This window comes from Vidua macroura, chromosome 6, assembly GCF_024509145.1.
Source record: "Vidua macroura isolate BioBank_ID:100142 chromosome 6, ASM2450914v1, whole genome shotgun sequence".
Lineage (NCBI taxonomy): Eukaryota > Metazoa > Chordata > Aves > Passeriformes > Viduidae > Vidua > Vidua macroura.
In genome coordinates, this window is record NC_071576.1 from 16,506,279 (window position 1) to 16,529,878 (window position 23,600).

General features: G+C 39.0%; 1 protein-coding gene across 6 annotated transcripts in view; it reads right to left on the reverse strand.

Annotated features, from left to right (window-relative positions):
- Positions 1-23,600, reverse strand: part of DGLUCY (D-glutamate cyclase) — a 47,020-nt gene that overhangs the window by 16,481 nt on the left and 6,939 nt on the right. For 3 of the 6 annotated variants that reach the window (XM_053979694.1, XM_053979693.1, XM_053979690.1), the window contains exons 2-8: positions 11,692-11,765; positions 9,151-9,458; positions 8,000-8,111; positions 6,003-6,156; positions 5,116-5,314; positions 3,333-3,483; positions 1,798-1,920 (exon numbers count right to left, since the gene is read on the reverse strand). In XM_053979694.1, the coding sequence (XP_053835669.1) occupies positions 1,798-1,920; positions 3,333-3,483; positions 5,116-5,314; positions 6,003-6,156; positions 8,000-8,111; positions 9,151-9,156 (745 nt within the window). In that variant the 5' untranslated portion in view covers positions 9,157-9,458; positions 11,692-11,765. Of the gene's footprint in view, positions 1-1,797; positions 1,921-3,332; positions 3,484-5,115; positions 5,315-6,002; positions 6,157-7,999; positions 8,112-9,150; positions 9,459-11,228; positions 11,247-11,691; positions 11,766-23,600 lie in introns of those variants that run through there. The other 3 variants (XM_053979691.1, XM_053979692.1, XM_053979695.1) reach the window with 3 other exon arrangements.

Consider the following 23,600-nt stretch of genomic DNA (forward strand, 5'->3'; position numbering starts at 1 on the left):
GATCAGTTTTTTCCACAATGTCCTCTTTTTGCTCTGTTTGCATGCACGGCTTTTGCTTTCCCTACAAAACTGTCTTTATCTCAACGCGTGAGTTTTCCAGTTTTCACCCTTCCAATTCTCTCCCTTATCCTGCTGGCTGGGGTTAAACCATGGCAATTTAAACTGGCAAGGAGTAATGACAAAAGTGGATCAGTAAGTGCTAGCAAAGGAAATATGAGTAGCCTCTAAAACCCTGGAGAAAAATAAGCTTCTTTAGACCTGACAGCATAGTAGCTTCCTAAGCTGAAAATATTTCCTGTCTTTATACTGACTCCAAAAGTCTGAATCTAGGTAATACTTGATTTGGTAAAATTGGTACATTGTTAGGCAAATCACAACTGGTATACATAAGCAAGCAAAACTTTCTTTGTTAGGAGGGTGAAAGTGGAGAAGACCTTTTTTACTAAGTACGTATGTGCTTCGTTTGAGCTACAACTTTTTGGACTCTATGGCTAGCAGTTTAAAGCACCTGGGGAACATGGTTGTTGAGGTTTACAATACCTCACCAAATCCTGTGAGCAGACAGGTTTTTTGTGACCAGCTAGCAGATTCATCTAAAGTATGGGCTCTGGTGATGTGGCAGATTTAAAATGTCCCAGCTGAGAAAGTAGCACAGCAAAATAAAAACTATCCAAAAATTTCCTGGAATGTACTAATGACAACTGATTTTAATATAGAAAATGGAGAAATAAACAAAAGTGAAAGTCTGTTCCAGGCAAGGGCAGGATAGATAGCCACTTGTGCAACAGATTGGAGAGACATTGGCAATTTTTTTCTCTCTTTTCCCTACAACAAGGATGCATGAGGAAGATGAATAGGTTTGCTGAAGAACCCAGGAAAGAATAGGATTTTCAGCATGGATTTGGGACTGGAAAAAAGAGATTGTATGTAAGAACTCTTCCTAGAGCTGAATGTATTAGAGCAGGTGTTGAGAATTCAGATAAACACCTGTAAGAAACCACAAGGATCCTGCAAGGAGAGAAGGACAAAGCAGATGACCTCCCAGAGTTCTCCCAAATATATTGCCTATTATTTTTAAGCTTCTTTTTCAGTAAGAATGAAAATAGAGTATTTCATTCCACACTAGTGACTTACAGAAGTATATAATACTGTCACTATGCTTTTGTTTCATTTTCTTGCCTTTTGTGCTCATACGTGCATAAATGACTGCACACAGTACAGAAAAACTGTACAGAAGAAAAAGTTTCACTTATGTAAAGTGTGTCACATTTACTTAATTTTGGAGAAAACTAAAAGCTCAACATTCTCCATGAGGCACTTCAGAACCCTTTTCCATGTCAATCAATTTGCTAGCTCTTGACAACATTTTGGAAAGATTTCTGGCTTCTCTCTTTTTATTCCTTCTTTTTTTTTTTTTTTCCTTTACTATTGCTTTAGTTCAATGTAGTACAAAATAATATTTTAAATGGAAGAAGCTTAAAAATTAATGCCTTTAAGCTTCTTGTTTTTTATAATGCTAAAAAAAATGTTTTGATGTTGCCAGAGCAGTAGATTTAAACTTTTAAAATACACAAAAGTTGTGAAATTTCAGTAAGAATTTTATTTAAAGTAGACATGTATTTCACAACAAAAACTCTCCTTCCAAAGGCTTTTTGTTGTTTGGGGTGTTTTTTATCTTCCCCTAAAATCAAGCCTGCTAATCAGCCAATTCAGTATCCTTTTTAAAAAAGTAAAATAAAACAGAGAGAGAAAAGAGATTGAGGGATAATTTAAAGAGAGTCTCTAAGCAGCACATACGACAGTTGATAATTGCTTCTACTCCTGTTACTCCACAGGCCCAAAACACTGGAATGTCACCAGGGTGAAGTTGAACTGTATCTCCATAGTCTGGTTTAGAAAGATCTTGTATTCCCAGCAGACCTGGAATTGATCAAAAATGAAATAATGAGTGATTCTAATTAAGCAGTAATACTGCAAAAGCTGGGGAGGGTGGACCCCAAACATCATTCAATGACACTGAGTTAAGAGTTCAAGAGTTCAAGTCCCCCTGAAGTGGAAAATTTAGTTTGCCTTTGAGTGCATATCCTCAGAGCCTGAACTGACTTGATTTCCCCTTTTTTGTACTCGGTAACACCAGTAAAAATGTATTTACCTTATTTCTGCAACAAAATGCAGTTTAGACATCTATGCTGAGTTTCCAAGATAATATAAATCTTCTGGATCAACAGAAGAATTCTATTCATAGCACTGGCAAACAAGAATAAATGATTGCAATGCAAAATGAGTTCTTTCTAGAACACATTTTCTACTGTGTTAGCTTCCTACATTCTTTAGCTAGAGAAATGATCAATCTCTCTTTTCCTCTCTTAGATAAATACATCTCACTCTTAGCTGCCTTTCATTAAATTGTCTTTTGCTTTATTTTAACACCTACTTGCAATAATCTGGGTCATTCTAAGCACTTGGTATCTTCCCTTGGTTTTAAATTCTTCAGATGCTTTAATATACCACTCTCTTTTATGAAATTAGTTTATATAATCTGTAGCTATGTAAATTTACTCTTTTATAATGACTTAATACTAGTTTGTCAGGCTTAAGTACTCAGATATGTTACTCAAGTACATTACTGGACTGTTTTGTTAACCAATGACATCTCCTTCCATGCCCTGCAGTGTGATCCTTCTGTGTAGGTAGCCCATGATTACCAAACTTCTGACAGCAGAGGGAAATTATTGCAATCTATCTTCATATTACAGGTGTTTGTTTGGTTTTGTTCTTTTTGCAAACAGCCTCCTCTCTTTTTTTTTTTTTTCATTTTTGTTCAAACTAGATTTAAAAAAAATATTGTCATATTTCTATTCATTTTGTCTTAAGTGTTGTGCTCATTGTATGCTATTTCAGTATTTTTTAAAATAATGCAGTATTTACTTTCACATTCAACCACTAAGACACAAAATGCCTCCACACATACTTCTCCCCATGCTGTCAGTCATTGCTATCCTGTCACTGGAATCTCTGACAGCAAGAAAGTATTCACATACAAATGAAACTGCACACATTTCAGAAAAATGTGATTACACTTTTTACCAAACCCCCCCTGCCAGATAACTTATTTACATCTGACAACTGTCTTTTATCTAAGAAATCTGTGTGTTCAGCTCACGCAGAACCTTTTTTTTTCTTTCTTCCTTTTTCCTATTCAGGTTTGTGACCATTAGGATTAAAACAGATTAAGTGGTGCAGGTATTTCAGTCCTACCACTTCCCATGCTTTCCCCCTTCACTTGTATACACAGTCAGGTACATGCAGAATGAGAAATGAAAAGCACTGACCAGGGTCACCTATGTGAATTGGTGCTCCATGAGCTTCTTTTAATTCTGACGTTGCTAGCACAGCTGCTCCCAACTTGCTTTCAGGAATAGGTCTCATTGTGACTACTAAGTTGCAGTGAAACATAGAAATGCTGTAGCAAGGCACAGATGTCTGGCAGTTCAAAAGAATCCAGTGTTAGCAGGAATATTGAACAATACTTCTAAAATGTCAGAATAAATAAACCTAAATCTTTGTGCTGCACTTGAATTTAGAAAGGCTGCATTTTAACATTTTAAATCACTCATTTTTAAACACTCATTTTAAATCCTTTTGAAAAAAATTATTGGGATCCTGTATTTTTTCCTTTAAGATTCCATCATTTAGCTCCAGCACTCCCAAGTGAGATCACTACGATTTTCAACTTAATGCATTCCTTGTTTTGGTGCACACAGCAAGATGAGCTCAGTATGTTGAATATTGTCTGAAAACAATGGTGTGCTCCCTCTACAGAAGGTGAAAAAGCTAATAGAAAATTATGGCACACCTACAAATCTACTTAGACTGACTCTACTCTCTGTAGTTGAATACAGTGCTCAGTAACATGCCAGGGTCAGCAACTGCTGATGGCAGTACCCTCTTGTACAGAAGCTGCATGATAGTTCCATACATACAAATATCTCATGTCTCTACAAAAGCTCTATGGAATTCAACATCCTTACCAACTGGGAGGCTGAGGCATGTTCTCTATTAAGAAAGAAAGCAGGTCAGCTTTTTAGGAAAAAATGTCACATATCTGAGTTGCAGTTGAACATAAACAAGACATCCAGAGAGCTAGAGCTGTCGAGAAAACGTTCATTTAAAGCCTTTATAATGATAATAATAATCACACCTGTCACTGAAGAAACACACTGTGCAATTCTTTACAGCATTAATGTGCTATAAATGATAAAATTTTCCTAATTCTGAAATTCTAGAAGCAGATACATAGTTGTATTCTTTTTTTCTTTAAGCTTGGTAGAAGGACTCACATACGAGATATGCTTGCACCTTCATTTTGACCAGGAGCATAGAATAGATTGTGTAATAACAACACTGAAAACAACAATAACCTTTCTTCAGTAGCACAGCATCTGAACTAAATGAAAAAGGCATGCGGATGCATACTTCAATGTTCTTAGTATTAAAGGGTTTATTTACTGGAGCCAGAATTATTCTAAGATTTCTGTTACCATTAAAAATGTACACCACAAACTTTTTGAGCACAGTCATAATTTTCAGTGCTATGTTAGGCACCTCAAGTCTTTGGGAACATCTTCTGGCCCAGAGGCCTGGATTTGCAGTTTAAAGGCTCTACTGTCTACAGGAAAACTCCAGAATGTGGCTGTCATGCAGAAGAAACCGCTGTTATCATGGTTTATAAAAGGAATACTCCAACTGCAAACAGGAGCTGGTATGGAGAGCAGAACACGTGCAAAGACATGGCCAGAACAGTGCATGGATCACTGGGTGAAACAGAGAGGGCAAACCAGAACCGAATCCACATGAAATGGCTGCTACAGGAAACAGGGAAAGCTTTGTCATGGAAAATGAATAAAAAAGGAGATTGGCCTTACACTGAACTGAGGCTGCGAATATTTTACCCTGTATTTTCATGTGCTCAGCACTAGCACATGCCTTAAGTTACTGTGTAGGTAGAGGAAAAAAGTTCTGATTTGAACAATACGTATATGCACCTAATCTGAATATGGGCAAAACTCACAGGCAAAATTACAAGAAAGATTACGTCTGTGTGCATATACTTACTTTGTACATGCTTACATTACATTTTTGCTCAACGTTTCTGATAGGAATGCCAGCTTTTTGGACTGCTTTTTCAAAAGAGAAGCTGCAGCCTAAATAAAAAGTCACCATGTCCTTGAGTTGTTCAGAATACTCCTTAAGGCTTTTCAGTGATCCAGTACAAGCTCCATGCTCATATTTTCTGTACAGCTGGCAGTCAGTTCTAGTGAAATAAGAAGTTATCACAGCTTTGTCACTTTTTTTAAAAACAAGATGAATTGGTTGAATTGACATAAACCCAGTATGAAACCACACGATACAGTCTGCTTTATCCATTTTGTTCTTTCTGACTAATAACGAAACAAACACAGACAAAACCCGCAGAACATCTTATTCTGCACAAAACCAAGCTGGCAGACAGAATGTTAGAGTTTGAGATTTTTTAGGTTTTGTAGATAAAGGCCCCTTATGCATATCTTGTTGCAGGCTTTAAAAAATTAGGGAGCTGGTTTAAACCTTGTTTTTAGTGTTTACCACAGGAGTATATCTTTCAAATTTCAGAGACTCTACAAGTATCGTGCAGACACCATGGCCATGTTTCTAGTAAATAAAACAAATATAAAACCCTAATATTGAATTCTGCAGGCTCAGACTGCAAATTATTTAAAAATTACACAAAATTTCACCTTTGGATTAGAGAAATACTTGCAATACTGACAATTATCATAACATGTGACTCAAGAACAAGATAATCAGGCTGTTATACATGGTTTTCACTCAAAGGTATAACTCCAAGAAAAGAACGTTGTTCAAAATCTTCAACAGTGTAATCAGGCTTTTTCCTCAAATTCTCCTAATCACCACCAGCATTCACTTCAGAATATTGGCCAGCAGGGTTGGTCTGTGGTTACCTGATGTCAGAATCACTACTCAGGGAAGGCCATTTCCAGTCACCTGGTTGAGTTCTGTACAGCAGTGGCAGGGGTCCATCATTTGCATGGCAGAACTTCTCAAAGTCATCAGCCAGGGACTTGTGCAAAATCACAACATTGGCCTGTTTATAGCCTTAAATTGTGGAAGATAGGAATGGCTGGTCATTAATTCAGCTTTTTGTTTGTGAAACAATAACTTTTCTGTATGAATTTCTTTAGATGGTTTGTAAGAATTACCTGAAGGAAATTTTTGATTCAGAACTCTGTAACTAGATCAAACTTCTTGAAATGCTTTAAAAATCATAGCTAGGCCTACTCTATATGTGAAGTCATTCACAGCTAAAACAGTTAGCAGACATGAGTAGTAGCAGAACATGAAGACATCACAATTAAGAAACATTTCCATTAATTTATATATAAACATAATTTCTTTTCCAACTGGGGACATTAGTCTTCTGTAGGAATATGCTTTATTTGCAAATGTTAACTCAGAGCCAAAGAAAGGTTATCACACACCACACTTTCACAATTATTTTTCACCACACCAAGGTATAAATCAATCCAAAAGTAAACTCCTGGTATCTTGATGTTAGTAGCACATTCTTTAAAATTTCTTGGCTAGGGAATTTTAATGTGGGTTGCAATTAAACACAAATGATTACAGCTCAGGAATAAACTCTTGACTGTCCACTGAATCTCAGTAATTTCTAATTAACATTCTAATTTAATTTCTAATTTAAAAACAAACTAAAACAGAACTGCTACACTTTCTTCACTTGGAAACAGCTTTGATTTAAAAGGTTCTTGACTACTACTATGAAATAGCTTCTAAAGACATTAACATTTTTGCAATGAGTACCACTGAAGAAAAGTCCCATTAAGCAAAAATTTATTTTCTTAACAGTAGTAGTTAATACCAATGCCATTTAAACTTTCTTGCATGGAAATATCAACTGTTAAAATAATGGGGGGAAATCTGGAGTACAACTGGTCTGGGGTGTATAAACCCAGCAATTAACAATCCCTAAATTCTGTACCGATTCTCTCTTGAAGAGTTATTACTGTCTGATATCAGGCAGGCGAGTAGGAGGCTGCACAGAAGCACTCACTTTCCTAAATACTGCAGTAGTCTGTCATCAAAGAGGCAATAATTTAGTTGAAATCAATGATCTGCCTTCAAAGGCTGTAGAAAATGAGCCAAATCTTACTCTTGACTACAGCTAACAAAGAAATCCAAAGAGAATTCTATTCCTGATGGAAAAACGCAAAGCAAAGGCTGAGGTAAGCATGTATTTGCATACTGAATTTGTCCACAAACTGCTCTCTTGGGAGTAGTCAGCACAAAAATTCATTTTATTACTAGCAAAAGTTACTAAATACAGAATGAGATTCTTGCTAAATACAGAAAAATATTTTTGCTAAATAAACATACTACATTATCCACTGAATAAAACATTAAGTTCGGTTACCCCTCAATTTCATTCCCTGCCATCCATAAGAAATCCACAGGCACTTTCTGCTTTGCTGGTTATATTAATGAGTTCTTAAAATTATGGGTTTAGTCAGGGCATTCAACTGACAGCACTGAATTTCACATACTAGTTACAGATGACAGGCTGAATCTTCAGGCAAATACTCAATAAACTCAGGAAGCTTCATTACAACACTTTGAGAACTTTATTGCTCCTCCTGAAAGCTATCCTTACTTTTTGTATACAAGCCATATCTCCTGATGGATTCACTTGCGTTATGGAGCCATCATTATGGATGTATTGACAAGCAATGGTAGTGGAGCTGGATGTGTTGACCAACCCAGGCAGTAATTCAACATACTCACGTCCAAGTTCAGAAAAGGTTAGAAAGAGCTTTTAACTTTACTGCTTTTGATATTTCTCCAATCCTTTACAAACAAAAACCACATAGGTATGAATCTAAAATAGAATCACTTTGCACAGAGAGCTGTTAGGTTCACTTACCTTCTGCCATTACAGAAGTATTACTAATATTGAGTCTGTTGCATCGAATTATTCTTCTTAGCACACGGGGAAGGAGACATTTCAAGCCTCCTGTCAAAAGCATCCTTTCATCCTTAACAGACAGATAATTACAAATTTAAACATCAAGCACCTTTTTTCTCCCCCTTCTCCCCCCCCCCCATTTTAAATTCTGATTTTCTGGAGAACTTAGCTTACATTTCCTCCTCGTGTTCCACCAAAGTTATTATCACTGGGAAATTCTAAGTTGTGGCTCAAAAGGGAGATCAAATTCAAAGGGTTATTTTGCTGACATTCTATGACTATATGCAAACTGAATCTTTCAACAAATTATCTGGAGACATGCATTTTAATATTTGGAATAAACTACAAAATTTTGTTGCTCTACAATGTAAGAAACACTTATTTCCTCCCCGATAAATATTAATTTTCTACAGTATTCTGTTTTCCAAAAGTCATTGTAACTCTAAAATTGCAGAAGCACAAGTGGATTAACCTACCAGGGTATAATCTATAATATTACTTCTCTGATCAAAATACTTTAAGGCAAATAGCAAGGTAACCTTGTGGTAAAGAGAGAACTATACTCAGAAAGTGCCACTGTATTACATTTCACATGTATTATGGTTTCAAATATTAATTATGCAGAACTGAATATTCCTGTGGCTATTCTTCCACTGGGAAAGCACAAATAGAGATGTTTAAGTCACTTGTCACACAATCTGGAGTAGGTACAGAAATAAGTTTTCTAATTACAATCAATATCTGCCTCTTTTTACTTCTTTTGTCAGATTTGGAGGGTGAATTTTTTTTTTATTAGAAATTGTGATCCCTGGTTGCCATGTGAAGCTCTAAGTCATTAACCACTTCTATATGCTGTTGAATACAGGTAATTGAGCACTAGTTGAATACAGGTAATTGAGTGCAATGCTGTGCTGGTCTTTGCTGAGATGACTGGAACAGAACTGGTTCTAAGCCTCATATTTGTAACTGATTGTAAAGAATATGCTGTACTTCCCCCAAACTCTACAACTCATGCAAGGAATAGAGCATGTTTAGAGGAAGACATGAAGCAAGAAAAATGTAGTTCCAGACAATATTTAAAAAAGAGATTGCCCTGCGTTTCAGATTACCTGCATGATGGACAGAGTTTTCTTTGCATCTTCCAGGCTATTCCGTATTTTCTTCCTCTATGTCTACAGTGTGCCTTTATTTCTGCATCTTTTCCTCCCTGAGCTCAGACCCCTATCTCCATATCTCCAAGCTGAGCTGACCTTTGTAGCACTTGCTTCCTTGGTTTGTCTGACTGCATCCTCTGGCAATATGGGAGTTTAGATGCCTTATCTCCTCTCACTGGCTCTTTTTAATTCATACAGTTGATGTATCTCTCAGTTGAACCTTAACATCTCAATTTTTAATCTTAAATTAGCTTTTTCTGTTCCTAGTGTGAGACAAAATAGTCTAACATCAGAACTCATAATACACGATTAATTCACAAATGTTTTCCCAGACTTTTAAGATTTAGACTCCTCTGACCACACCTATACTCATATGTGAATATATATCTATATCTATATATCCCTTTTAATATTACACACAGGCTTAGCTTAAGCATAGTTTTTCTATTTCATTCTTAATTTCTGACAGTGGAACCACCAACCACCTTACAAAGTTATATATCTTACAAGCTACAGTTTATGAAGTGTTTTTGCAATCTGCAGAACAAAAGCTTTTTATGGAAAAAGAAGCAAGACCAGTACATGATACATTTTCTATTAACTTAGAGCTTTCAAAATTAAAAAGTGAATCTGTAAATTTTGCAGATATTTAAATACGAACATAGATTTTTTTAATAGGCCCACACTGTAAATTATTCCTTATCCAAGAAAATGGAAAAATGTTATTTAAGTGTCAGAGAGATTACACGTTGAGATGCAGTGGGTGGGTCCATACTGCTGTGCTAAACCACACCAGATAAAAACAAATCAAGAAATTATGTAACAACACTAAGGATTAAAACATTCTTCGGAAGTGTCAGTGTTACTACTTTGCCTTCACATTTATCAAGTGAATTAATGAAACAGGAGTAAAAAAATAGCATTTCTGGGGTTTCAGAAATGGAACACATGAGAATACACAGCCTGTAAAAAGTATAGGTGGTAAGGGTAATAAACAGGTTTGAACACTGCAAAGTAGTTAACACCAATTTCTGGTGTTACGAATTACAGGTCTGTATCTCCAGTGGCACTGATAGACTAAAAAGAATATGGTTTAATGCAGCATAATCTAGAGAGATTGCTTGCAAGGAGCCCAAAGACTCTTACGAAATATAACCTTGCATTGCTCGTATCACTTTTGTCCTATTTTCAGTTTAAAGTTTGATAATAAGAATGGGTGGTGGCATGTACAGGATCATGGGCCAAAAAAGTGCAAGGGTCACTACTTAAAACTGTTGGGCAGGGCTTTTTGATATTGTCACGCAGATACCTTACCCAGAGCTACTGCTGCACAAACAGAAACAGCAGAGTAACCTGAAACATGAGTCAGCCCCTGGGCTGCCTTTACCAATACATAATGGAAAGTAATCTAAACTAATTATAATCTAACAAACACGTTGTGTACTTTGCCTTGCCCTAGTATGAATATGGTTACAGAGGCTTGTTAACGTAAACACACTTTTAATGACCTGCTGTTTAATCATCAAGCTGATTTGAAATTCTGCCAGCAGACTTCGGTGAAAAGCACAGGCTTCTCTGAAAATTTAGTCCATTTGATTTTCCAACAGGATCTCTCAGTTTGTGATCTTTTATTTGAAGAATCAATTAATGATCCTTTTTTCTTCCCATCTGCTATGAATCATTTCAAAGCACAGATCTCTGTGTATCATTCCAAAAGGGGAGTGTGTTGTGTATTTTCAGACAGTAACTCATCCAGCAAATTATTATTTAACTTTACAGTTGAAATATAGGGTATTTGTATTTGAAGTTTATGAACCTCTAAATGAGGTCTGCAAATAGAAATTTAAATTAGTTTCCATTAGTGTTCTATCTGTTGCTTAAAGCAGCATATACTTGAGATCCTGCAGATTACGTCAGGACAAGAAATTGATAGAATCAATATGTCTTTTATGTAATCTTGTTTATTTGCAAAAAAGATACACAACATCTAGTTTCTCACAGTATATTAAGAACAAATAACAGAAAGCAATTACCAGTTTCAAAGCAGCCATTTCAGATAGCACTGAATGCTGCTGCAACCACTGCACTGGTATTACTTTACACTCAGCTTCTGCTCAGACAAAACAAGTTGTTTCTTAGGCGGAGAAATATGGGCAGAGACTAGAGAATAGTTCACATCGGGCCCTGCCCTTGCATGGGTACAACCTATGCAAGATCCCAGTTGTTCAGGCTTTTTTATCCTGCAAAGGATGAGCCCTCATGACTTCACACACCCTTCCAACCCCTTGGGTCATAGCCTAATATCCACATTCCTGCCTCATCATCTTACAAATACATATGACCAACAAGTTTTAGAACAGCCGCCTCATTTACGTGCACCTTTGCCAAGACATAGTATACACCTAAGAGTAGACTAAGAAATTCATCAAGATTTAAAACTGCTACATTCATGCCTTGCTGGAGCTCACCTTGGACTTTGCTGACAGGAATACTCACCAGTAGCAAGAAGAGACTGCAAATGATCCACCAAAGGCTGTTTTCATATAAGATGACAAGAGTCGCTTATTCAACTTCAAGAAATTGAAAAAAAAACATGAGGGCATGAGGATGGTATTTAAATATTGTTTCCCAGTTTATGCTGAGCTACAGATTTTAAGAATTGCTCCACATGGGGACCTTGCTGCAGACCACCACTGCCAGCCTCTCCCATGCCCCTGTGGCAGCACTGGCCAGCTAACACTGCACACAGCAGCTAAGGTGATGGGCATTGGCTGGACAAAAACTCCTAAAGTGAGGGAAATTTTTCTTTCTAGTCTTATTCAGAAGGAAAAAAAATTGAGGTCCAAAGGACAAAGTACAATGACTTGTACTGCTTTGTTGGCAAGACAGCAGCCACAGGTGCTTGTTTTGATAAGAACATATGCCACCACCTGGGTTACACCCAGTCACATCATGTACAGTCACAGGGCTGATGGGGTGCTCATTCCTACCAAGGAATTCCATCTGAAAGTAAGCAAGTAAGTGACGTTCTGCTACCTACACATCATGAAAATAGAACCACGCTCCCAAAAACCGTGCCATGCTCTTGCTGTCAGGTCTTTCAGGCTACCTCCAGGATTATGCCATTCCTTTTTTTTCACGTCTGCCAGCAGGTGCTGCACCCACCACGGCTGCACCCACCACTGCTCACCAAACAATTCTCAGCGATGGTCACTAAAGAAATTATTCCAGCCCATGTGTTTACACAAAGTTAGTGTCCTTGAGATGTGAGTGTCTCAGTAGGCTGTGTGTGGGGAACTTCCAGTGAATTGTACCTCTCCAAACTACTAAGAACAAATATCTCCATCTCCACACATACCTGTGATGAAGAGATATTAACTTTCATTGTTCAACTGCTTCCTTCAACTCCTAGACCAAGAAGTACTGGGAACAGCTCAAAAAGACAGAGCATCATTTCCCTGACAAACCTCCAGGCTTAAGCAGTACTATATGGATGATCAGATGAATCTGTGGCAGAATCTCCAAGAATACCTCACTGCAAATTTCAGGAGTAAGTATAGGTAAATTGCTGTTAGCAACTGTACTATGTGATAGCAAACAGTCTGCATTTGGACTGCTATTTGTCTTGGAGCATCCACACTGCCCCCATAATAAATGTTAATTTGCATCAAGGATACCTGGACAACTCTGTTCTGCAGCATCCATTCTAACTTGAAGGATTCCAAGTTATGGACAAATTATGGCTGCATTATTATGCTTTCATTAATACATACCTGACATCTGTGGTATTATGTGGTGACTATAGGTGTCATGATAATCTGGAAACTGCCCTCAGCAGTTTGGTGCAGCCATGCACCTGCAGACACATTTGTTCTCTACCTGCAAGAGCTCAGGGCGTGTTTGACCAACACTTAGTACAGCAGGACGATGAGAAGGAATAACAATGAGCAGTGCTATCAGTAATTAGACATATATTCTGACAATACCACAGTCCTTTTGGAGAAGAGAGTGCTGCTTTGTCTCTAGTGAAGATGCCCAAGCTCTGAAAACCACAGACATTACATACTTATTTGATAGACTGCTGTTGCATCCCAGGTTGCGTTCAGATTAGGGGTTTTATAATGTTAAGTTAGCTGGTTCTGTGTACCCCTTTGTACCCCCCTGTTCCCCCCGCGATTGTTCGCTCCAGGCTGCCTGCCATTGGAGCTTCTCCATGTCACTCCAGTAACCACCCCCTGTTCCTTCCTGAAACTTCCCTGTCAGTTACCCCATCCCCGCGTCCCCGTTCATCCCAGAGCCCTGTGTCCGCCCCTATCGCGTCCCTGTTGGTTGCCATGGTCCACGTCACCGTCACGGTGCCTCTCGCCATTGGGCGGGAGGGCTCCTGCCCGCCTCATCCCACCCCCCCTATAAAATCCCGCTCCTCCCCAGTCCCAGCGCCATTTTGTCCACGCGGCGCTGGGAGCGAGTCGCGCTTCTCCATCGCAGCTCTACGCAACAATAAAAGCTCTCCAGCCAACCACGTGGACCAAGTGGACATTCCTTCGCCTCTTTGTCTCGCCCCTCGTGCACGGCAGCAGAAGCAGCCAGCCCCCCAGGTGCACGGAACACAGTAGCGCCCGGGACTTGCGGTGCCCCAGTCCCACTGAGAAGCCACGCCTTTGCCGGGCTCTCCAGAGCTGCCCAGGACTGGGGAAAAACAAAGCAAAGCCACAAGTGGTGCCCAACGTTGTCAACCAGGGCTGCCGTTCTGCTTCATCATCCTAGGTGAGTTACCCCATTTGTATGGAATGATATTCCAGTAGGACAAGGGCCAACGGGACCCCCTCTTAATAAAAGAGTGGGTGCTCCTTGGCCACAGACAGTCCAAAAGTATCACCAGGCCACAAGAGCTGATGGTGCAGCTCATAATGTGGGCCAGGGTTTGTCCACAGGTACTATCAGGCTGTGACTTCACATGTATCCACCTCCCCATCAAAACATCCAGGGGAAGATGACCAAAGAGACTTTTGAACACCTTTTGAGGCAAAATGAAAATTTGCAGTTTGCTCTGGACAGCTTCTCAGGCCAAATTCAGATCAGACATCCTGGCCATCATTTGTTCAACACTGAATTCAAATTGTTACCCAAATAAATGCAAAGTAAAAGACCACTCAGAGCCCTGACAGTGTTCACAGACGGGTCAGGGAAGTCCCATAAGTCAGTAGTGACTTGGAAGGACCCAGAGACTCAGTTGTGGGAATCTGATGTTAAGATAGTAGAAGGTTCCCCACAGGTGGCTGAGTTGGATGCTGTAGTGAGGGCTTTTGAGAAATTTAACCAACCTTTTAATCTGGTAACAAATTCAGCATATGTAACAGGAGCAGTGTCTAGAGCTGAGCATGCAGTCATAAAGGAGGTCCCGAATCGGGTTGCTCGCAAAATTAGTACACCTGGTTTCTAACCATGAGCATCCCTTTTATGTGGTGCATGTGAGATCACACACGGATCTCCCAGGCTTTATTGCTGACGGGAACTGCAGAGCAGACGCCCTGGCAGCCCCAGTACAGCTGGGAGGCCAGCCGAGCATAGTCAAGCAGGCCAGGCTGAGCCATCAGCAGTTCCATCAGAATTCCCCGAGTCTGGTACGCCAGTTCAATCTGCGGCGTGACCAAGCCAGGGAAATTGTGGCCTCATGCCCCAGCTGTCAGGAGGCAGCTTTACCAACACTGGGAGCAGGTGTGAATCCCAGAGGTCTCCGCAGTTGTGAGGTATGGCAAATGGATGTCACCAAGGTCCCTGAGTTCGGGAAGCTCAGGAACATCCATGTAACCATGGACACCTCGGGAGCAATTTTTGCCTCAGCCCACATAGGGGAAAGGGCCACAGCTGTAAGGAAGCAACTTATACACGCTTTTGCCACCTTGGGGGTCCCAGCCACAATCAAAACTGACAATGGTCCAGCATATACTTCCAAAGTGTTCAGCAACTTCCTACAGGAATGGGGTGTCCAACATAAAACCGGGATTCCTCACTCCCCCACCGGCCAGGCCATAATAGAGAGGACTCACCAGATGCTGAAGCAGGTCCTCCAGAAGCAGTGGGGAGATGTGCGAGTGCTGTCACTGCACGAGAGGCTTTGCAAAGCATTATTTATCATAAGTTTTCTGAACTGTTCCTTTGACAGGCCAGAACTGCCAGCCCTTTGCTGGGCTCTCCAGAGCTGCCCGGGACCGGGGAAAAACAAAACAAAGGCGCAGACTGCATCACAGACCCCATAAATAATCAACAATAATCATCATCATCCCTGAACTTGTGAACAAGAACGTGTAGAATGAATGAGTTATAATCCTGAACAGTAAAAGCTCCTTGTGGTGGGCCTGAATGAAGATCTCAACCTCATTCCTAACTCTTCTTCCTCTGCGTATACAGAGAAACTGAAACTCTACAGCATGTGAACCTTTGAGGACCTCAGCTGCACAGTATTGTGACTGATGGAAGATCTGGATGATGTGGCAGTTCAACTAAGCTACACTGATCTGATTGTCCAGTCATCCACAGGAATCAGGAATTTACTAATTTTATAGGCAAGTGGCAACCATGATGACCATGAGAAGAGACCTTCTGCAAGCAGTGTGTTGGTGCTGCAGAGTGTCAACAGGTGCCCTCACCATTCTGAATTCAAAACAGTCATTCAAGACCAGTATATGATGTAATTACACTGGGCAACTGTCCTCATCCACCACAGCAACCCTTGGCAAAGCAGAGAATGTTACGCCATAGCTAGAGGCTGCCACAGTGCCTACTGCATGGGAGAAAGGTGGGCTTGAAATGAAGCATTGCTGGAAAGAAAATTCCCAAGTACCTTACTTTTAAGGACCTGAAAGGATACAGGCCCTTATTGAACTGCCCTGGGCAGCCTGATCCCACAGCATGTGGGTGTTTCTGATGCAGTCACTCTGTCATGGCTCCCTTGGGGCATCATCACTGGTGGCAGCAGCACCATGGCTGTGCAGCAAGTGCAAGTGTGACAGTACAGTGACAAATGCAAAAAGGGAGCTGCTCAGGAGCTCTGCTCTGCTGCTGGTCTCAGCACGGGCCAAGTGAAGAACTTCACAGCTCCTGGTGACAGATTAGATCAGGTATCAGTTGACTAAATGCTCTCACTCTGTAGCTATTCAGTGCCTTACACAATTATGTACAATACACCACTGTGTCCAGTGCAGGCAGACTGAACATCTCAAACCACTGTGTTCATGAGCAGTATCAGCAAAGAGCTCAAGATGTTTAAAAAATGCAGCTACCTTTCTAGCTCATAGAGTCAATCTTGAACTTTTACTGCTTTTCTCTATGTTCCATGAATAGAGTAAGATCTGTACACATATCACCCTCAAACCTTTTCTCACCATTAAAACTTTTTTTAAAAAAGCCGTTTGGTGTTAAAAGAGATGACTCATAATGCTGCAGCATCGGTTAGCTGGCTTGAAAGGGATGCTGATGTCATAATTTTGATTTTCATTACCAAAGAACATGAAGGTAAGACCTGAAAATGTTTTATACTTCTATCACCTAATTTTATATTTTAAAGATATAAATAAGCTATAGTAATTGGTATCTTGGTGTGTTCTAATTCAAAAATTGAGCCTATATTTTGTATAGAAGCAACACAAAAGTTTAAGCTTTTACTATTTTTTTTTTTAGAGTTTTGTTCCCAGATATGGTAGAGGTAAATATGCCTAAAACCTTACCACAGAGCTTATAGTTTAAGGACTCAAACTTCTAGTACTTCTATGAATACAAGTAAACGAGAAAGCAGATAATTAGTCCCATGGAGCTCATGGACAGATGAAGTGCTTAAACATTTGCTGTATTGTACTTCAGCTGCACACACATTTGCATACAAGCCATATCCTTTATGCAGAGCTACGTGAAGAAAGACATGACAGAAAAGTAAACATAAAGACAGAAAAATATATAAGCAATACACTTGCTTTTTATAAACACGTATATGAAACAAGCTAACAACCTTGATATAAGTTATAACTAGTACTGATGAACCATACAGTTCAGAAATAAGGTTTAGCTCTGTTTTTGTCTGCTTAGCAACCATTGATCCTTTTTCCTGGTTTCTGTATACATGCCACATAGGAAATTGTAATAACATACCTTAAAATTCCATATCCCACATTTGGGATTTGATAGGACAAAGGGTTATATCTTTAAGGTGAAAGAGGGTAGGGTTAGCTTAGATATTGAGAAGAAATTCTTTCCTGAGAGGGTGGTGAAGCACTGACTCAGGCTGCCCATCTCTGGAAGTGCTCAAGGCCAGTTTGAAAGAGGCTTTGTGAAACTTGGTCTAGTGGAAGGTGTTCCTGCCCATGGAAGAGGGGTTGGAACTAGATGATTTTCCAGGTCCCTTCCAACCCAAAGCATTCTCTGATATTCCTATTTAGGAGGCTCTTTTTAAAGAGTCCATTTTTGTTCTTGGACTTTTTTTCACATATAGAGAAAATACTGTTGGCTTGTTTGAGCATTAGTTTTTGATCTGGCTGAATTCTCCTCCTCCTCTGAAATGGATTTGCAATTGACATTATAGAGACTGAATCATCATAAAGACGAACAGTTTCATGGTACAGTTAATATATACATAAAGTCCAAATAATTCAAAATATTATTAAAACAATATTCTTCAGAAGATAGAATTAAAGCTACATCTAGCCCAGTATCCTGACTTTGATAGTGATCAATAATGCACACCTTAAAGAAGAGCTCAAAAGCAGAGAAAACATTCACAAAACCTAGCTGGTTTATCCTTCCAGCATTTCATGACCTCTGGTTCAGAAACTTTGGAGCTAAGGGACATTTTTTTGTTTGTAGAAGTTAATGTAAAATCTGATATCCAAGTGGACTTTATCCCATATAACTGCAGCTTGCAGCGTTTCATATGGATTTCACCAGCTACCTCCTAAATTACTTTACTTGGAAAACTAGATGCAACTGCTAAGAATTTTGCATGGACTATTTCATTAGGATTCCACTTTCAAAGCCAATATATTTAAAAGCAACAAAACTGTCTTTGTATTAGAATGCAATTTCCAAACACAGGTATTCCTTTGATCCTAACTCCATAAATATATTTCCTCTTGAGACAAGCATCTTACATGAGTCTTCCAGCAATTTTCAGCAGTATCTCCTCCCAAAGAAGGGTCAGACTACACAGTATATGCAGTGACAAAGACAAGACAAAAGCACACAGCAGTTTGCCTTAATGTGCTCCAAGTCTAAATGTACAATTAAAATAAAGCATTCACATTTGAAAAATAATTCTGAAAAGCTGTGGAGTTTGTCTCTAAAATATTAGTCAAATGTGTGTGATTTTGATTATGGGGGCAAGGGAGCAATGAGTTTGGTTCAAACCTAGACCTATTTAGGTAGCTTCTCTTTTAATATAGTTAATATAAAGAGACATTTTTGGGACCACCTGGAATTTTGAAGATGGAGTATATATAGGAACAGCGTTTCTGGAGAGAAAAAAATAAACCTACAGAATGGATAATTGTTCAGTTACTTGGAAATATAACCAAACTAAAATCATATAGAGCAAGGTGTATTTTATCATATATTGCTGTATCCTAACTACCAGGAAGTATTTTTAATAATATGCAAGGATAGAAAAACATTATGATTTGAATACAGGACCAAGGTGTTTCTCATTACAGTTTGAAAAGAGAGGATTTTAATCAATTAAAAGGAAGATGAACAGGCATCAGTTACTAGAAACTGCTGTGATTTCCAGTCAGACTGATGGAGCAGTAGGAGACTGCTGTTAAAAAAATAGTTACTACTACTAAAACATTTGAAGACATGATGGTACCTAATGACTTTCAAACTCCATTCTCTACTGACAGATTTCCCTAATGGAAATTTCTTGTCTATTCTCATAATACTTGTCTTTATAAATTAACTGAGTTTGACATAGAAAGCTTGCTATACAAGGCTGATTTTGAATCTATTAAGTACTTCAAACTGTAGATATATGAGACATACAATCATTGTGTCCATGTGAAAATTGTCAGAAGTAATGCAAGCTCACTGAAGCATTAAATTATAAGACTGGAAAGAAGTGAGACTTTCTTGCTAGACATCAAAGATACAGTTTACCAGAAGGCATATAAAAGAATATGAAACCATATATAAAAATAAATTGGTGTCCTTTACATCAAACAACAAACATGATTCTCTCCCCACCCCTCCCCCATCTAGTGGAAAGTTTAAAAGGCAAGCATTCTGAATAGATCCAGCTTCAGTTTGGATAATATTACACAATATTTTCCACTCCTTTTGAAGGAGGAAAATATTGTGATCTCTACTTGTTTTCAAGATCTAGGAAAAAAAAGTGTATATATATGTATATAAAAATATAGATGCACTATATATGAATATATATATTCATTCCATGGTTGATCACATAAAGCGAACTGTTCCCAATTAAACATTTATTTCAAGACTGAATAATTTAATAGAATAAAAGTCCAAAATGTGTAACCTATAATTCAAAGAATAGAATGATCAGTATGTGGCCTTTCCACGGTTACTAAGTGTACAAAAAAAAAAAGTGAAATTAAGTGCATTAAGTCGGCATTGTTTAGGATATAAACTATGTCTATTAAAAATAGCTAAGAATATTAACAGAAATGCATCTAACTTCACTGACCTTGGGTTCAAGAGCTCTGCAGATGTCAAGCATCTCAAATGTCTTTCTTAAAAATAAACAGGAATAGAGAGGATACCACACTTATAGATGGCTGATTTTGTACCCAATAGACACATACTTCTGATGGACAAGCAATTTTTGACCTTTATAGTATTTATCAGCTCCAGTGAAAAAGTCATTTTCCCAGTTTACAGTTGTCTCCTAAGGGCTTTCATCATAGCACTTTAATAAGAAATTTTGGGAGGCAGCTGTTTATTCTGAGTCTGCATCTTGCTGAGCATGAAGTCTGTATCTTGCCCAGCTATAGCAAGGGCTCTTCAGTATTATTGCATGGTGATGTAATCTCTTATCTGCACTGTACACTTGTCCTGTTGCTAAAGCTATATGTTTTCAATTAGAAACTTTTGCTGAAAATAGCCTTGATACCACCTATAAAATAACATTTAGAATACATTCATTAGGTATTTTTGTAATAAATCAGAATACATTTGTGGCTTCTTTAAAACAACTTATGAATATTGGGGGTAATTTGATGGCTGGAATATTTATTGCATGCATATGTTGAGTTAATAGGTAGATGTAAGACAAGGAAATAATAAGACAAGGAAAGACAAGAGATAAGTTTCTCCAAAGTAAACAGATCAGGATTAGCAATGAATATTCTACAAACAAGGGATGGTATGATTATTAATAAAATGGATAGGTAGACTTTCTTTACATGTTTTGGTTTTATGGTTATTCTAGAAAATGCTCTGGTTTAATAAGAGTATATGACTTCTATATTAGTCACATTTAAGAAACCCAACAGGAATAAAGTTTACAAAACCAAACAGAACAGCCAAATCCATAAGGCTAAACCAGATTAAATTGTAGCCCAAAGCTTCAACTATCTAAGAGGATGCACTGTGAAGCTTCAACATAGAGGGGTAAAAGCAACAACAGGAAGAGACAAGTGATGATGTGAGAGACACTTAACGTCACCTTCAGCTGTGACAACAACACCCTTAACTCTGTAACTGAAGGCAAATGGATGCTGCTACCCTAGCAGAGGCAGGGAGTGGGGGAAGGGTGCTCTCCTGGGGTGTGTGGGTGGTGTGAAGGCATTTACTTCTGCAGACAAAGAGAAAAACTGGAAAGATTTGGCAACTGCTGTCTTAGAGGAGGCATGCTTACTTTTACATGGCATATCCGAAGTCCGAAAGGGTACATAAAAGGCTACAGAAAACACGGGTACCGTCTGCCTTGAGACACAAGATTAAACAAGGGATTAACACTTGCTGTTTGTCAAAGCAGTGAGGCTCTGATGATTTCCTCAGAAATCCTCTCCATCTCCTCCTTAAATATCCATCAAAGGATAGTGTTCAGGGACTGCAGTGGGTTCCTGTCCAAACTCAAATGATTTATAATTCTGTTGTTTTGGTACTTGTTATCCAAAAGTAATTATTTTATCTTATGCATAAACCAAACCAGTACCTCCACTAATCACAGTTTTCTAAAGAAAAATACTATCACACAGTGGAACAGTTTAATCAACGTGTTATCTAAAGGTGCAGGAAAATAGTGGCAAGCGTCTCACAACTCTTTACTGCCAAAACCAAATTCTTGGGTGGGAAGATATTATAAGGCCACACCACATTATAGATACATGTTTCTGTGCTGGCGTGAGAGACTGGAAGGGTTGCTGGCTCAAAACATTTCATTGTGTGTGCAGAAAAGGCAGGTCAGGCCATTCCCTGCTGAGGCAGCGACCTGCCCCATACACCCCACTGGGTCTGTGGGCTCCAGCCCTGTAGGAGCCATCAAGCTGTGGCATTCACATTCTCTGAACAGAGAGACATAATTCTCTCTCTCTCAGGTTTTTTTCCTGAGAAGCACAGAGAGAAGAAGAGAAAACAATTCTTATCTGTGCCTGTGTTTGTGCCCATATGGAATGTGGTATGGAGATTGTTTACCCAAGGTGATTGCTTGATTGGATTCTGGTGATGGTTGTTTGGATTCATGGACCAATTGGATCCAACAGCTGTGTTGGGACTCTCAGGAGAGAGTCACGGGTTTTCTGGTTACTTAGTTAGTGATATAGTTAGTTAGTGATAGTTCTTGTTAGTGTAATATAGTGTAATAAAGTTATAGTATAATATAGTATAATAAAGTAATTAATTAGCCTTCTGAAATCATTGGAGTTCAGACATCATTCTTCCCACGTGTCAGGCATCCCAGCACCAATACCAATCCCCAACACACTGGAGGCAACACTCCAAACCTGACCTTGGAGCTCTCAATCCAGCTCCTGAGTGGCCAAAAGACCGAAGTCCCACCTGGGGGAAGGGCCCAGGAAAGCCAAGGGGTATTTAAGGCTGAACATAAGATGAACACATCTTGACCTTTCTCCTCTTGGAATTTCTATTAGTTGAACACTGCTGGAACCCAGGAGTTGGTAGCTATATTTGTTCTTTTCACTATCTCTTCTTTCTTCTGATTCCCTCTTGTTGGAATTTGGAGTAACTTAAAATTGAATGGGCTTTGAGTTTGCTAAGTTGAATGGATGAAATTAATACTTTGACAAGTGGTTTATGTTGACCAAATGCTGCTTGAAACTATTTGTCAAAATTCTTTGATATTCTAGAGTTGCCAGTAAAGTTTTCTTTGTTGATCTCTTGAGGATATCTTGTCAGTATTTCTCCCATGAATCTAACTCAAAGTACATGAACAACTGTAAGCCCTGATAAAAGTCTCACCAAACGAGTTGTTTGGAGCCTTACAACTGGTTTTGGCTGGGACAGAGTTAATTTTCTTCACAGTGGCTGGTATGGGGCTGTGTTTTGGATTTGACTGAACACAGTGATGACGATAGAGAGGTTTTTGTTATTGCTGAGCAGGTCTTGCACAAAGCAAAGGCCTTTTTCACTCTTCCTACTGCCACTCTGGCAAGGAAATTAGAAGTGCAGGAGAGGCTGTGGGGAGACACAGCCAGGGACAAGTAACCCAAACTGACCAAAGGGATACTCCAGAGCACATGGCATCATGTTCAGTATATAAAGTGGGTGAAAGAAGGAGGAAGGCAGGACACATTTGGAATGACAGATTTCATCTTCCCAAGTCACCATCACTTGTGATGGGGCTCTGCTCTAGTGGAGATGGCTGAACACCTGCCTACCCATGGGAGACAGTGAATTAATTCCTTATTTTGCTTTGCCCATGTGTGTAGCTTCTGCTTTCTCTATTAAACTGTCTTTGTCTCAACCTATGAGTTTTCCAGCTTTTGCCTTTCCAATTCTCTCCCCAAACCTGCTCGTGGAGCAGTGAATGAGCAGGTGGTGGGCTTGGCTGGGGTTAAAGCAAGACAGTTACTCAGAGAAGAAATGGTTTAATCAGTCATACACTAACTTCTCTGCATATTACAAGTAATTCTAAGAATCTGTGGCATTTGCCTCATCTGACTTCCAATTTGAAGATGCATCTCACTAGAGTTGTAGAAAGGCAACTGAGTTGAATGGGAAGCAAATAATTTACAACAGTTTGTGTAATCAGTGTTGGGTCTGGAATAAAATCTGGTTGAATAGGAATGTGTTCTTTTAAAAATGGAGAGAGAGGTGTTACTAGTATAAATCTTTATTAAAGCTCAAAAATGCTCACAGATGAGGGGGTTGAAATACCTCGGAGTTAATGGAGTTATTTACAATGTCAATAATCTGCATTGCTGTCATGCAGACAT